The following is a 13439-nucleotide window of genomic DNA, read 5'->3' on the forward strand; positions in this document are numbered from 1 at the left end:
TGCTTGGAAATAAACAAGGCGACTGCACTGAAGCCCCGTTCTACTAAATACGATGTTGGGAAGGCAGTAAAGTACATCTTGAGCTTGTTCCACAGCACTTGATAGCAGTCAGAGATTTTTTTTTTTTTGTAACCAAAAATCTTGATATGACTTTTTGAACTTTGGCCTTAACTCAATGTCATTTTGAATTGAAATCAGTTCCTCCTCTGCCAATCCAGTTTCCTCACCGTCGACATTTGGGAATGGATTGATCACCCAGTCTGGTATTTCAAGCAATAAAATGTCCTCAAATCTCTCATGTCTCTGTGCAGTTCATGTACAATACACTTGAAGGTCATCGTCTGGTATGCCTTTTCCTTATCCAATTCAGAGAGGCTTGGGAACTGGTAGAGTGCATGACGAGCTATGTTTCGTTTGAATAACTGTAACTTGGCCAGGAAGGTGGAGATAGCTGATTTGACTTTAATTAGGTTAGCCTCATTTCCTTGCAGCTGCAAATTAACTTCATTGAACTTTGTGAATATATCAGCCAAATAAGCAATGTCATGCTTCATGTTTCTTAGTTCATCACACAGAACAGAATTGGAGTCTTGGAAGAATTCAACAACTGTATCAAACAGTGAATAGAAACGTCTCAGGCAGTTTCCCTTTGACAGCCATCTAACTTCTGTGTGCAACACTAAACGTTCAAACTCTTCATCATTATCAGTGCAGAGCTGTCGAAACAGTCGGGAATTGAGGGCATGTGCCTTGATTTTATTTATTGCTGTGATAACAGTACTCATTGATTTGTGTAGTCTACCACTCAGGTTTTTTGCGACCAGATGCTGCCTGTGGATTACACAGTGCACTGTAAGTACTCCAGGTACAGCTTTTTTCAAGAAACTAATGAAGCCACGATGACGACCTACCATTGATGGTGCCCCATCTGTTGCACAAGCAAGAATGTTAGAAAGTGGGATGTCTTTCTCTTTGAAAAAATCATCAACAGCACGAAATACTGACTCCCCTTTTGTGTCTGTTTCAAGCTGTCTTGCAAATAACAGCTCTTGAACCAAGCTTTCATCTTTGACGAAACGAACATAAGCAAGAAGCAAAGATTCATTGCCTGGCAGAGTGGACTCATCTAACTGTAAACTAAATTCTGTTGTCCTAAGCATGTTACACAATGTTTCTTCAATATTTTCAGCCGTTTCATCTATTCTTCTCTGAACAGAGTTATCACTGAGAGGAATAGCTTTTATAATTTGGTCAGGTGACTTGTGTACAACTGTGTGCAGAACCTCTCTTACTGCTGGTAGAATAAGCTCTTCTCCAATTGTATGAGGCTTACCAGATCTAGCAATCAGCAAAGAGATGTTGTATGACGCTTGCAAACCGTCAGTGGATTGTTGTAAAGTGCTGGCAAATATATTTCCAATGGTTTTCCATTTCCGAACGTTGTCTCGGAGTGACTGAAAATATGCCAAGTTTTTGTCTGCTTTATCAGAGTGCATTTTCTTCAAATGTTCCAAAAGCCTCGAAGGTTTCATAGCTTCATTTGAAAACACTCTATCACACAGTAGACACATTGGTTGCTGTTGGTTGTGTGATGCTGCGACAAATCCATATTTCAGATATTCCACACTATATTGCCGACACTTCTTTTTTGTTTGCTGTACCGAGGCCATACTTTATTCTGGAACAAAAAAATAAAACCATGTAAAATACAGCATTTTATCGCATTTCATAAATAGGCCTACTTAAAGACAAAAATGACAACATTGAAGGTATGAAAAGCAAGTTTACCCTTTCACGTATTCATTTTCTTCCATTTACTGACATAGAAAATGGTGGCGGACGTGATCTAAGGCACGCCGCCCTCGCCACCCACACAATGACACACGCGTGAACACGCACATACACACACACACACTCATGCACACACAGGTACAAAGTTATATACATTCGTAACAATATATATCAGTGAATGCACCACCCTAACCACCATCTCCCTTAACCATCACCAAATACTCCTGTGAAGAGTGGTGCAAGCATGTGCAAGGACAGCCTTAGCACAGTAACACTTCCAAATTAAATTTAATGGTGAAACCCTTTGGCGTCCTTCCATGATATCTTTATTATATGATGAAATTCTGAACATTACAAGCTTGAAATTACAAACCGGAGCTTTTGCTTTTGTAGTCATATGCTGTCGGATCTGACTGGGCCAGAGCGGCGTGCGGTAACCGGACCCTGATGCGTCGTCCACTGACTCGTCCTGCTGCACGTGTTGTGTACAAATCGTCAAACAAACGTTCGAACTTCTGACTTCGACTTCGGACTGCCGCCCCCCTACCACCCCCTTCTTCCTCACCGCCCCCAGATCTTTCCACCGCCCCCAGGGGGGCGGTACCGCCCACTTTGGAAACCACTGTGTTAGACGATCGTGAAACGTATTCTGTTCTGGACTATAATCCACTTGAAAATGTTGATGATAATTTCAACAAGAAGCTAAAAATATTGTTACGAGCTAATTAAGAAATCTTGTGTTCTTTGCGCCTTATCTGTAAAGCCGAACAATCCAGTTCTACCCATTATTAGTTCTCTTGGTTCACCTTCATATAAATGATCAAAATAGCTTGTAAATTAATTGTCACCCTTATGAGGAAGTATTTCTAACTTGTCTGTAAAAAACAATGTGGATTGCACCAGTCGGTTGAGAAATCTTAATGGCAATTTTGACTTGAAAATGATTAGTTTCGATGTAACCTCACTGTTGATGATTTGTTTGAGTTTTAGACGATGAACTGCATCATTATCAGTTTTCGTTCCCAGCTAATACTATCTTTGAGTTGATCAAACTGTGTATAAAAGATTTAAACTTTACTTTTAGTGGAAATTTTTATGAACAGAGATTTGGTATGTCAACGAAGAATCTCTTTAAGTAATATCTACGTGGAATTTTTTGAAAAGTAATTGTTAGTAAGTATTTTACCCAAAAACTTTTTATAGTTTCGGTAAGTTCATGTGATTTTACAAAAGTAAAATTCATTGGTTCCATCCATTAAATTTACTGTTGAGGAAGAGAGAGAGAGAGAGTCAGTTTTACATTTCTTAGACGTAAATGTGCATATACATAGTTGTAGTTTTAAATTTTCCGTTTACAGGAAACCCACTAATGATGTTCCTTCATACATTCATAATGACCTTTTGAAAGTCAAGTTATTTGCTTTTTCTTCCATGTTATAATGTAACTACCTTTTTACCTATTTTATTTTTAGGACCAAATTTTATGTAAGTGCAGTTTCTTGGGTTGTGGACGTGTTTGCTTGTTTACTGTGATTTTAGGCTGTCGCATGTTCCTTTTTTTGTTTTATTTATTCTGTTTATATGTTCCATTTTACTTTTTGACGTCCTTCAGCTGTATTTCATTTTGCACTGTACCCTGAAGAAATGTACATTTTAAATACACGGAAGCACTTCATACTTCTGAATTTCAATATTTCCTTATGACTCTTGCAGTACCATTTAGTCACGTGATCCTTGTGACAGTATAGCATACATACATACATACATACATACATACATATATATATATATATATACATACATACATATATATATATATATATATATATATATATATATATATATATATATATATATATATATATATATATATATATATATATATATATATATATATATATGTATATATATATATATATATATATATATATATATATATATATATATATATATATATATATATATATATATATATATATATAATATATGTGTGTGTGTGTGTGTGTGTGTGTATGTGAGTGTGTGCGTAAGCTAAGTTTTGCATGTTATATCTCCTGTAAGTCTAAAACTACATTTGATACAAGGTCAAAACATGTCTTCAGTCCTGCAAGAAATCTTTTTGACACATTTAACTGGCACTTGCCGCTGGTTGTCGTGTCTAATCGGTTAACTGACATTGAAATCCTTGTAAAATTAATGACCATGTCAAACGAACGGCTTCCTGTAGTTTTGAAAGAAGTGAAGAAAACACTGTATGACAGTAAACGCTGGATTGCAGCTCTCTTATTTTTGTAGATACTATAATACTGTTGTATTATACGTTATACCAGTGTATAACATATTCTTGCCTCCCATCTATATAACATTGTATATTGATAAGTGACAACTGTATTCTTGCCCCACATGTATATTGATAAGTGGCCACCGAACACATTCAAGTTCAGTGTCTAGCAGTATGCCACTTCCCCTCTCCAAGTTCCGTTGTTCTCACACATTGTCCTTGTTTTGTAACCTTACCTAATAAAGAACAACCTACATTTTGGAAGAGCTTGTTTCACGTCTCATCCCAACATGGCACAGTGAGTTATTACAGGAAGAAGTTACAAGAAGCAAGCGAAGATACAAGAGACTTACAGTGAACCAGATGAAAGCCTACAGAGGACCCTACACCAACAGCCACCCATTTCTCTCTCTCTCTCTCTCTCTCTCTCTCTCTCTCTCTCTCTCTCTCTCTCTGCATTGGACTTTATTTGCGGGTATGTACAGTACATTGCATCGTATGTGCAGTGCAAGGTGGTGCTAATGACTCATACTGTACAGTGTGGTGATGTTATAGTGCATTCCCTTGGCCCAGTGTTCATAAGATCTTATCTACCATTCACAGTCACGGATCGAGGATCATGCCCGGATCAGACAAGAGGAGGAAAAAAGGAGACAGAAAGAAGTGGAGAGATGAAGAAAACAGGAAGAATTAAGGGTCCAACGACGGACAGGATGACAAATTTGCGGGCAACAGGAAGCAGACCACTACAACACCTTTCTGCAAATGCTAGCCCTCGTGCAGCAAACAACCACAGGAAGCCCCAGCACACCTCCTTTGACACCTACAGCTCCTACCTCACCACCAGAGGATGCACTGGATTAAGTGTCAACGAAGCCTTGGATGCCCTTCAAAACACACCAAGAGCCTTCGCAATGAGAATTTACGCTGTATGTAGCTGCTCACCTGCAAACATTTAGAGGGAGGTTCTTTTTCAGACTTTTACAGAAGACTCAAGAACATTGCAGAGGAAGTAGATGTCTGTTCCGGTAGATCTTCAGTTTGTGAGCAAACCCAGATGTAAATGATCATCCTCGTGGGAGTCAGGGATGAAGAACTGACGGAGAAACTCAGAGCCTTCGGCATCAACACCTGTCTACAGGATATTATCAACACATGTAGCACCTATGAGGCCACCAGAAGGTAGCACCTATGAGGCCACCAGAAGGCCACTTCTGCAATTCATGCTTTGCTCTCTCAGCTGTGTGCCCTCTCAAACTCTAGGAAGCAGAAGAAACATGGAAAGGGTGCCACCCCTACCACATCATGGCAGAGTGTTTCATGCTAGTCATGCAGCCTCATGCACGGATTGACAGAGAGGTGTCCAGCAGCAGACAGCACCTGCAGCAACTGTGCCCACAAGGATATTGGGCCAAGGCACAGAGGTGCCCTGCCAGACAGGTCCATTGCCACCACTGCAGCTGACAGGGACATTACGACAAGTGCTGCCAGAAGACGACAAGGGATGGTAAACAGGGTGACACTTCAGTGCCAAGCCTACACCACCCTCTCCAGGCAAGAATTCCTGGGAAGACCCTCTTCTATCAAGACACTGCAGCCAATCTGTTTCCCTCTCGTTTGGTGACATCGCATTGAAGGTTCAGATGTTGCCAGACATAGGTGCCAATGTCTCTGTTATGGGCAGTCAGCATCTTGACCTTCTGCACATTCCTAGGAGCTGCACAACAACCCCCACCGGTTACCTCGATGTTCTCTGCAGATGGCTCTATGATGACACCTGCCTTAGGATTCTTCACAGCCAATCTCACCTTAGCTAAGAGATCCTGTTCAGCGAGGATCCATGTCCATGAAGGTGTCCAAACGCCACTGCTGTCATATAGCTACTGCGAAGAGTTGGCCATTATTCTGCTAGAGTTTCACAGACCTATTCTGGATGTTACCCATGTCAATAGGTGTTCAGAGTGGCCTCTTTAAGCCAGCATGGTGCCTGCCAAAGCCAGAGACTTTTTTCTGCAAGATTTCAAGGACATGCTGGCCTCCAAGGAAGAATTGAAGAAAGCCCCATTCAAGCTGATGGAAGGATCCCCAATGTGAATCCACCTCAAGGAAGACGCCGTACCTTTCATCATCAACGCATCTTGCCAGATGCCACATGCCTTTCGGGAACAAGTCAGGGCAGAGCTCAAGTTCATGGTAGATCAAGGTAGCATTAAGCCTGCCAGTGATGAACCCTCTGGTGTCAACTGGTCATCATCATACCTAAGGACAAAGGTGTTCGAATCACTGTTGACCCCAAGAACCTCAACAGCCTTGTAAAATGCCCAGCCTTCCCAGTTATCCTAAAGACTGATGCTTCTTGACTCAGTGGACTAGGATATGCTCTTCTACGCGCCCACGGTAATGGAAGACTCCACATAGTACAGTGGGGCTTTTGTTTCCTAGCAGAAGCTGAGACATGCTATGCCACAGTCGAGTTGGAGATGTTAGACGTAACCTGGGCTATGTCCAAATGCAAACTGCACCTGATAGGCCTCCATCATTTTATGTTGATGACAGACCATCACCCACTGGTTCCAATTCTCAACCATTACTCTCTGGATGCTGTTGTGAATCCCTGTTTGCAATGTCTCAAGGAGAAAACCTCATGGTATCTGTTCACAGCCGTATGGTGTGCTGGCAAGCAGCTAGGCATACCTGATGCCATGTCGCGTGCCTCCGTCAGCCAGCTCACACCACAGGATGAAACTGACTGTGATGAGGCTGGGACATACATCAGAAGCATCACCACCACTCATGCAGCAGCCCAAGAGGACGACACCTCATACCAGGACACTGACAGGATTCTTCAAGATTTTCGTGCTTCAGCGAGGGAGGACCCAATGTACACCCTTCACTGAGACTGTGTGCTCTCAGGATTTCCTACCAACCATTACAATTTACGTAATTTGTTTCTCCCATTCCAGAAACAACGGGACAGTCTCTCAGCCAGTGCTAAACTTGCACTTTATGGAGTAAGGATTGTAGTTCGTGCCACCCTTTGCTGCCGTAATCTGTTTACTGCCCAGGAATCGACTGACATCACAAGTACTGTCCAAGCACGCAAGCCTTGCCAGGTCTTACAACCCAGTCTCCAGCAGGAACCTCTTCAAAAGGGTGACCACCCTACTAGACCCTTCTGTCTGTGTCAGCGGACTTCTTCAGTGTCGCAGGGTAGTCATTCTTCGCCGTGACCAACAGGCTTTGTGACTTGCTTGTGGTTGTCCCATGCTACAGTGGCACTACTGCATCTGCAACAATCAGGATCTTCTGCAGATATTCCAGGGAGGTTGGTGCTCAACTTCGCCTCAGGACCGATGGTGGACTTGAATTCACCAGCTGTGAATTGATGGCTTTCATGGAGTGATGAGGAGTACATAATTTCATTACTCGCGGGCACTACCCATAGTCCATTGACCATGCCAATGCTGCTGTGAAGGGCCGTGAAGCACCTTATACTGAAGACAGTTCCCTCTGGCAGCATCGACTGTGAAGACTTTGACCGTGGCCTCTTGGAGTTACGGAACACTCCAAACTTCACAGGCCGCTCCCCTGCACAATTCCTATATGGTCAGCCACTTCACTCCTATGTGCCTGCTCATCCTCAATCATTCTCACAGGAATGGCTCGAGAAAGCTGAGGACTGCAATTGCCGTACTGCCGCCAGAGCCAAACTTGTACAAAGGTCGTACAATCAACATGCACGTAACCTACCCAGGTTAGAAGTTGGACAGTCAGTCAGGATCCAGGATCTGACTTCTCACTGCTGGGACAAGGTGGGGATCTTCATGAGTCATGGCAGGTCAAGGGACTATGAAGTATGTCTCCCAAGCGGATGAGTATAATGGAGGAACTGGCACACTCTATACCCAGTACCAACCCCTGGCACTGACCCCCTACCTAACATCCCTGTGGACCTCTGCAAGGACACAATAGTCTTCCGACAGCCCTCCTACAGACCCACGTAGATCTCCCAGGTTTTCCAGATGAAGAACCTGCTCAAGATGGGACTACAAGTGTGGAGGGGGGGAGGGTGTAGATACTATACTCTATATGTAACATGTATTTGTCACTGTATAATGTATTCTCACCTTCCATGTATATAACATTGTATATTGATAAGTGGCAACTGTATTCTTGCCTCGCATGCATGCTGATAAGTGGCAATCAAACACATTCAGATTCAATGCCTAGCAGTACGCTGCTTCCCCTCTCCAAGTTTGGTTGTTCTCATGCATTGTCCTTGTTGTATTGTAACCTTACCTGATAAAGAACCTACATTTTAGATGAGCTTGTTCCACATCTCATCCCAACAATTTTAGACATTTTTTGTGGGGCTTTAGTGATAGTGAAACTATAGAAATATGGCTCCCATATAATATATGGGAGCCATATTTCTAAATAATCCAAGAAAGTGCAGAGGTGACCTCATTAAGTGCTGGTAAATGTAATTTTCAAGGTAAATAAGATACACTCAAACTTTCAATCCTTGTAGGTTCACTTCTAAGCCATGAGGCTAATTGCCTCTGGGTGTTTACAGTCGGTTTGCTATTGTCCTGCTTACATTCTCTGGTGTTACAGCTCAAAATAATCATTAGAAATTGGGAGTTATCATTTGCTAAGGAGAAAAGACTCCATTGATTTGCTTTTTTCAACTGCATTTGTGACCATGGAGTAGGTTGGTGATGAAAATGAATGCAAGTAATGTTATTTGTGTACAGAACATTTTTAAGAATAATGTAGTCATGACGAGAATATGAGGATACGTTTACCCAGTTAAGTGAGGTGGAAAATGTTAAGAGAGTCAATCTTAGTTCCTCGGTGACTTATGTGTCATTAAGGAATGCCCCAATCAAAATGTCAGTCAAGGTTGTCACATCGGGTTTGATTATATATGGAAAAGTTGAGAATGTAAAACATAAATTTAATCTGGGTCCCTTTACTGGCTCATTCGGGACTGGGACTGTTAAAACGAGACTTGGGGCGAACATCCCCTCATCCATCAGTATTAGTGGATTTAATATTACCATCTTATATAATGGACAGAGGCAAAAGTGTTACAGATGTGGGCAAACAAATCACATAGTTAAAGGCTGCAAATGAGCTAGGATAGCAGATGTGTAGATTAAATGAGGAAAATTTTCCCAGTATGACACGAAGGAATAGTACAGACAAGGAATGCCCAGAATTAGTAAACATTGAAGTTGAAGGAAAGGAAACGGTAGATAAAGGAGAAACTGATGAAGAATACTAGCTGACAACAGCGACGAAGAGAGCCGGGAGGAAGAGACTGTCCTACCACAGGTTCACCAGACGGATAAGAAATCAGGAAGGTACGAGAAGCTGTTCTTCGCGAGTTTGGTAACAATGATGAAACAGATGAAGAGGCGAATCCTCTGATTTCACAGTCTGAGGTTGAGTGACCAGTTCAAGCAAAAGTTCAAGCCGAAGTGCACAGGGAAGACAAAGACGACGCGATTATTGCTGTCACGAAAGAAAACTTATCTCTTGACAAACAAGTGGATGTGACGGAAAGAAAAAGACGGAAAATGGCAAGCTTGTGTTAGTGAGAGTTCAAGTATCCGCATTACGCTTAGAGGACCAAGGATCAACTCAGTCTGATTGGTAATGGCCTAGATCAGGGTTTTCAACCTTTTTCTCCCCACGTACCATTTTGGGTATTTTTTTAATGTCAGTAATGTACCCCCCCATCACTTTGTATAAAGTGAAAACAAAACAAAGCAGAAAAACATTCCATTGTGTATGTTTGCAAGTACTGACTGAAGGGGAAGTAAGTACACAACTCTCTGACATAACCAACAATATTGTAAACACAAAGAATTCCATAAAAATGAAAATTGTTGATAATTATTTACCTGTGGCTATGCAGTCAGTGGGCGGCCAGGTCCCTAACCCTAACACCCGTGTACCTAACTGACCCTTCAAACCCCCTGGGGTACGCGTGGGTACGCGCATTACCCCAGGAAAAAACCCTGGCCTAGATGATGTTCAGATGGAGGCAGAGAAGAGTTCTAATGAAGAACTTGTCAAAATACCGATTGCTAAGCGTATAAAACGGATGTGAAAGCGATCTTCATTTTTTCTCATGATTTGACGTCTTCACTTTTCTAAATATAGCTGTAATAAATATTAATGGCCTATGTACTGTGAATAAGCAAATTTATGTACGTGTATCATTTTAGCATTGTGTATATACAGAAGCGCAACATAAAAACTGTAAACCAGTTACAAGAAGTTAAAAGGCATTGTGAAATCATATTGAATTCCAGCCTCCTGTTCAAAGGTGGTTCTTCAATACTGATAAATAAATTGTCACAATTGAAGGTTTTGAGCATGAGATGAATGTTGGGGGCATATCACTAGTACTCAGTGTCGGGCGTTGGATTTGGAATTACAGCTAGTTAATGTTTTGCTTCATCAGGAAATGATAAGAAAAGTGACAGAAGAGTTATTCCAAAACATTGTTATACTATTGTAGAAATAATTTGCAAAATGTAATAGCATAACCAGAAAGAGAGGTTGTTCGAATGTTGATAATATTGTTTCGAAGTCTGCTAAATTTCAAAAATATCCTTAAACTTAAAGACGTCTGGTTTGTAAATAATAATTAAGTAGAATATACATGTAATTTATAAAGAGATCCTATGTGCCAAGATAAGATAGAATTATGTAAAAGGACTTTACAATAACGCTGTCGGGACCGAAAATATTCCAGTATCATGGTCTGATTATAATGTGATTAAAACGAGGATAAAAATAAATAACAAATTTATTGCGAGCAAAACCTGCTGGAAACTAAACTTTAAAATCGTCAGTGATACATTTGTACTTGAAAATTTTACTGTTATTTGGGAAAAGTAGGAACGCAAGAGACATATAGATTTTGATTCTTATTTTAGATTGGTTGGGCTTTTACTAAACGAGATCAAATCATTTTTCATACACTTGTCAGAAATTATGAGTAAAGAAAGATATGGAACGCTTCTTGAAGTTGGAGTTGAGAAATAAATGTGAGCTCATTCAGTTATGTGCAGTAAATATGAGGAAAATAGTGTTCTAAAAGATCGAAGTAGAATATTAGAAAATCAAATTTGCGATTGGATTAGTATACGAGCAGAAATAGACGACATACTGTATGGTGAAAAGTTATCCTTATATGTGCTGGGAAAAGAGAAAAATGCCCAATATTGCATATCGAAATTGAAAACGAAGATTGAAACTATTTTAGAAGACTCAAAGCGTGTACAGAGGGAATTTTGCGAGTTTATTCGTGACACTGAAAGAAAAATGATTGAATAACTGTAAAACTGCGTTAATGTATTTTTCTAATAAAAGATTATATATATATATATATATATATATATATATATATATATATATATATATATATATATATATATATATATGTATGTATGTATGTATGTATGTATGTATGTATGTATGTATGTATGTATGTATGTATGTATGTATGTATGTATGTATGTATATAAATATATATATATATATATATATATATATATATAGATATATATATATATATATATATATTACCCATAGAATATATATATATATTTATATAATTTCTTTCCCAGAAAATGGGGCCTGTATATTGGTAAGAAATGTGTTAGGCGAGCGATTATAAACAGTATTTCCCCAAAAATGAACCAAATATACTTAAATAATAGATGTTAATAGAGAATGAGGGATACGATTTTTGTAGGTATTTAGTCCCAGAAATTGGAGCGCTTGTATTCAAATAGAATAATAATCAGACAAGAGATCTTTTTTATTACCCATTACAGAAAGATGTAACATATTCATTTTCAGGTACTGAGCGATCCCCATAGCGTAACATCTGTGTTGAATTGTCTACTGACACGTAAATGGATGGTTCTACCGAGGTTAGAGAATGCTACTGGGGTATACAGACTGAAACAGCATACCTCCTGCAACCCTCCGTGACCAAAGCTGGTACAGTGACTAAAATAGAATAATAATAATAATAATAATAATAATAATAATAATAATAATAATAATAATAATAATAAGCTCTTCAAGGTAACCCCATACCTTAACAGGGGTGTATCCAATAAAGTCTTTGTATGTCTTCATTCCTCCTTGCTCTCACAAATTGCTCGCAAATGCATACTGATTCAACAGAACTCATTCTGAACTAATTTGGAACCCTTCCGTACTTTGACTAACTTTACTGACGTTCGCACAGTTTATTGTTCACGGGAAAGACCAGGCGATAAATCGCTAGAACTAGCGATCAGCTATTTTTTGTCGTGCGTCGAGCGGTTGCTCCTCTGCCAGTGTCCCGAAGACTGCCTGAGAGAAAGAGGGGAGAGCGAGAAGTCCGTGAATCACTCGTTACTACCATTTCAGCGGTTGTTCTTCATAACAGCAGTCTGTGCTTTTGAAAACAAAAATCAATAAAAACAAAAAGCTCTGAAATTTAGGGAACATGCATTAAAATGAATATGTAAAACAATTTCTTACCACCGCGGATTGCACTACAGATAAAATTACAAGCATTTATTGAAGATTTACGAGACCCGTCTACATGTATTTGGGCGAAAGTTTTGTCTGTGCAAGTGATTGTGTGCAAGTGTGTAAGTGTGTGAGAGAGAGAGAGAGAGAGAGAGAGAGAGAGAGAGAGAGAGAGAGAGAGAGAGAGAGAATTATACACACACACGCACAAATACAAGGACTAATTATTTGTTTGGTATGCGCAGTGTAAGCATTTGTATATCTCAGACACCTGGATCGTCAGGACTGTACTATCATTGTGCGTTATATTTTTGCCTTTTTATCAAAATCCTACTTACATTAATTTACATGTAAATCAGAGTGTTATTTTATGCAGAAGGTCGTAACAAATCCCGTAAAGAATACTGGTCACAGGGGCATTAATCATTGTAAATGACCCGATTAATGAAATCTTGGTTAAGGCTGATTAATAATAAAATCTCGAGATGCTCCTTCGGGGAATAATGAAAGGCATTAGGGCGACGGGAGCGGAATAATTAGGAATAACTTTTCTACTTCTCAATATTTTATCGGATTCGAGATCGGAAGAAGAATATCTTCTGATTAAAATGATGACACCTTTTACGAGGACATTTTCGGCGAGGGATGTCATTTCATCCACAGTTCGATCATGCTGTGAGATTTAGTGTTGGCCTGATGACATTAGTGATGATTTGACTTCAGTAAACATGGTGTATATGTGCATGGTAATTACAAATTTGTAAGCATTTCTACATTCTAGTTTATTTTATTTTTTGAATAATCTGTTCTTAGTTGT

The 13439-nt window shown here is 39.8% G+C and overlaps 1 protein-coding gene across 1 annotated transcript; it reads right to left on the bottom strand.

The window, feature by feature from the left end:
- Positions 1-251: 251 nt before the first annotated feature.
- LOC136854444 (protein FAM200C-like) lies at positions 252-1735 on the bottom strand. Its single transcript, XM_067130736.1, has one exon. It carries the CDS (start codon positions 1668-1670, stop codon positions 252-254), a length of 1419 nt encoding a protein of 472 aa, XP_066986837.1. The 5' UTR covers positions 1671-1735.
- Between the last annotated feature and the right edge of the window lie 11704 nt (positions 1736-13439).

The sequence above is a fragment of the Macrobrachium rosenbergii genome, chromosome 29 (genome assembly GCF_040412425.1).
Source record: "Macrobrachium rosenbergii isolate ZJJX-2024 chromosome 29, ASM4041242v1, whole genome shotgun sequence".
Lineage (NCBI taxonomy): Eukaryota > Metazoa > Arthropoda > Malacostraca > Decapoda > Palaemonidae > Macrobrachium > Macrobrachium rosenbergii.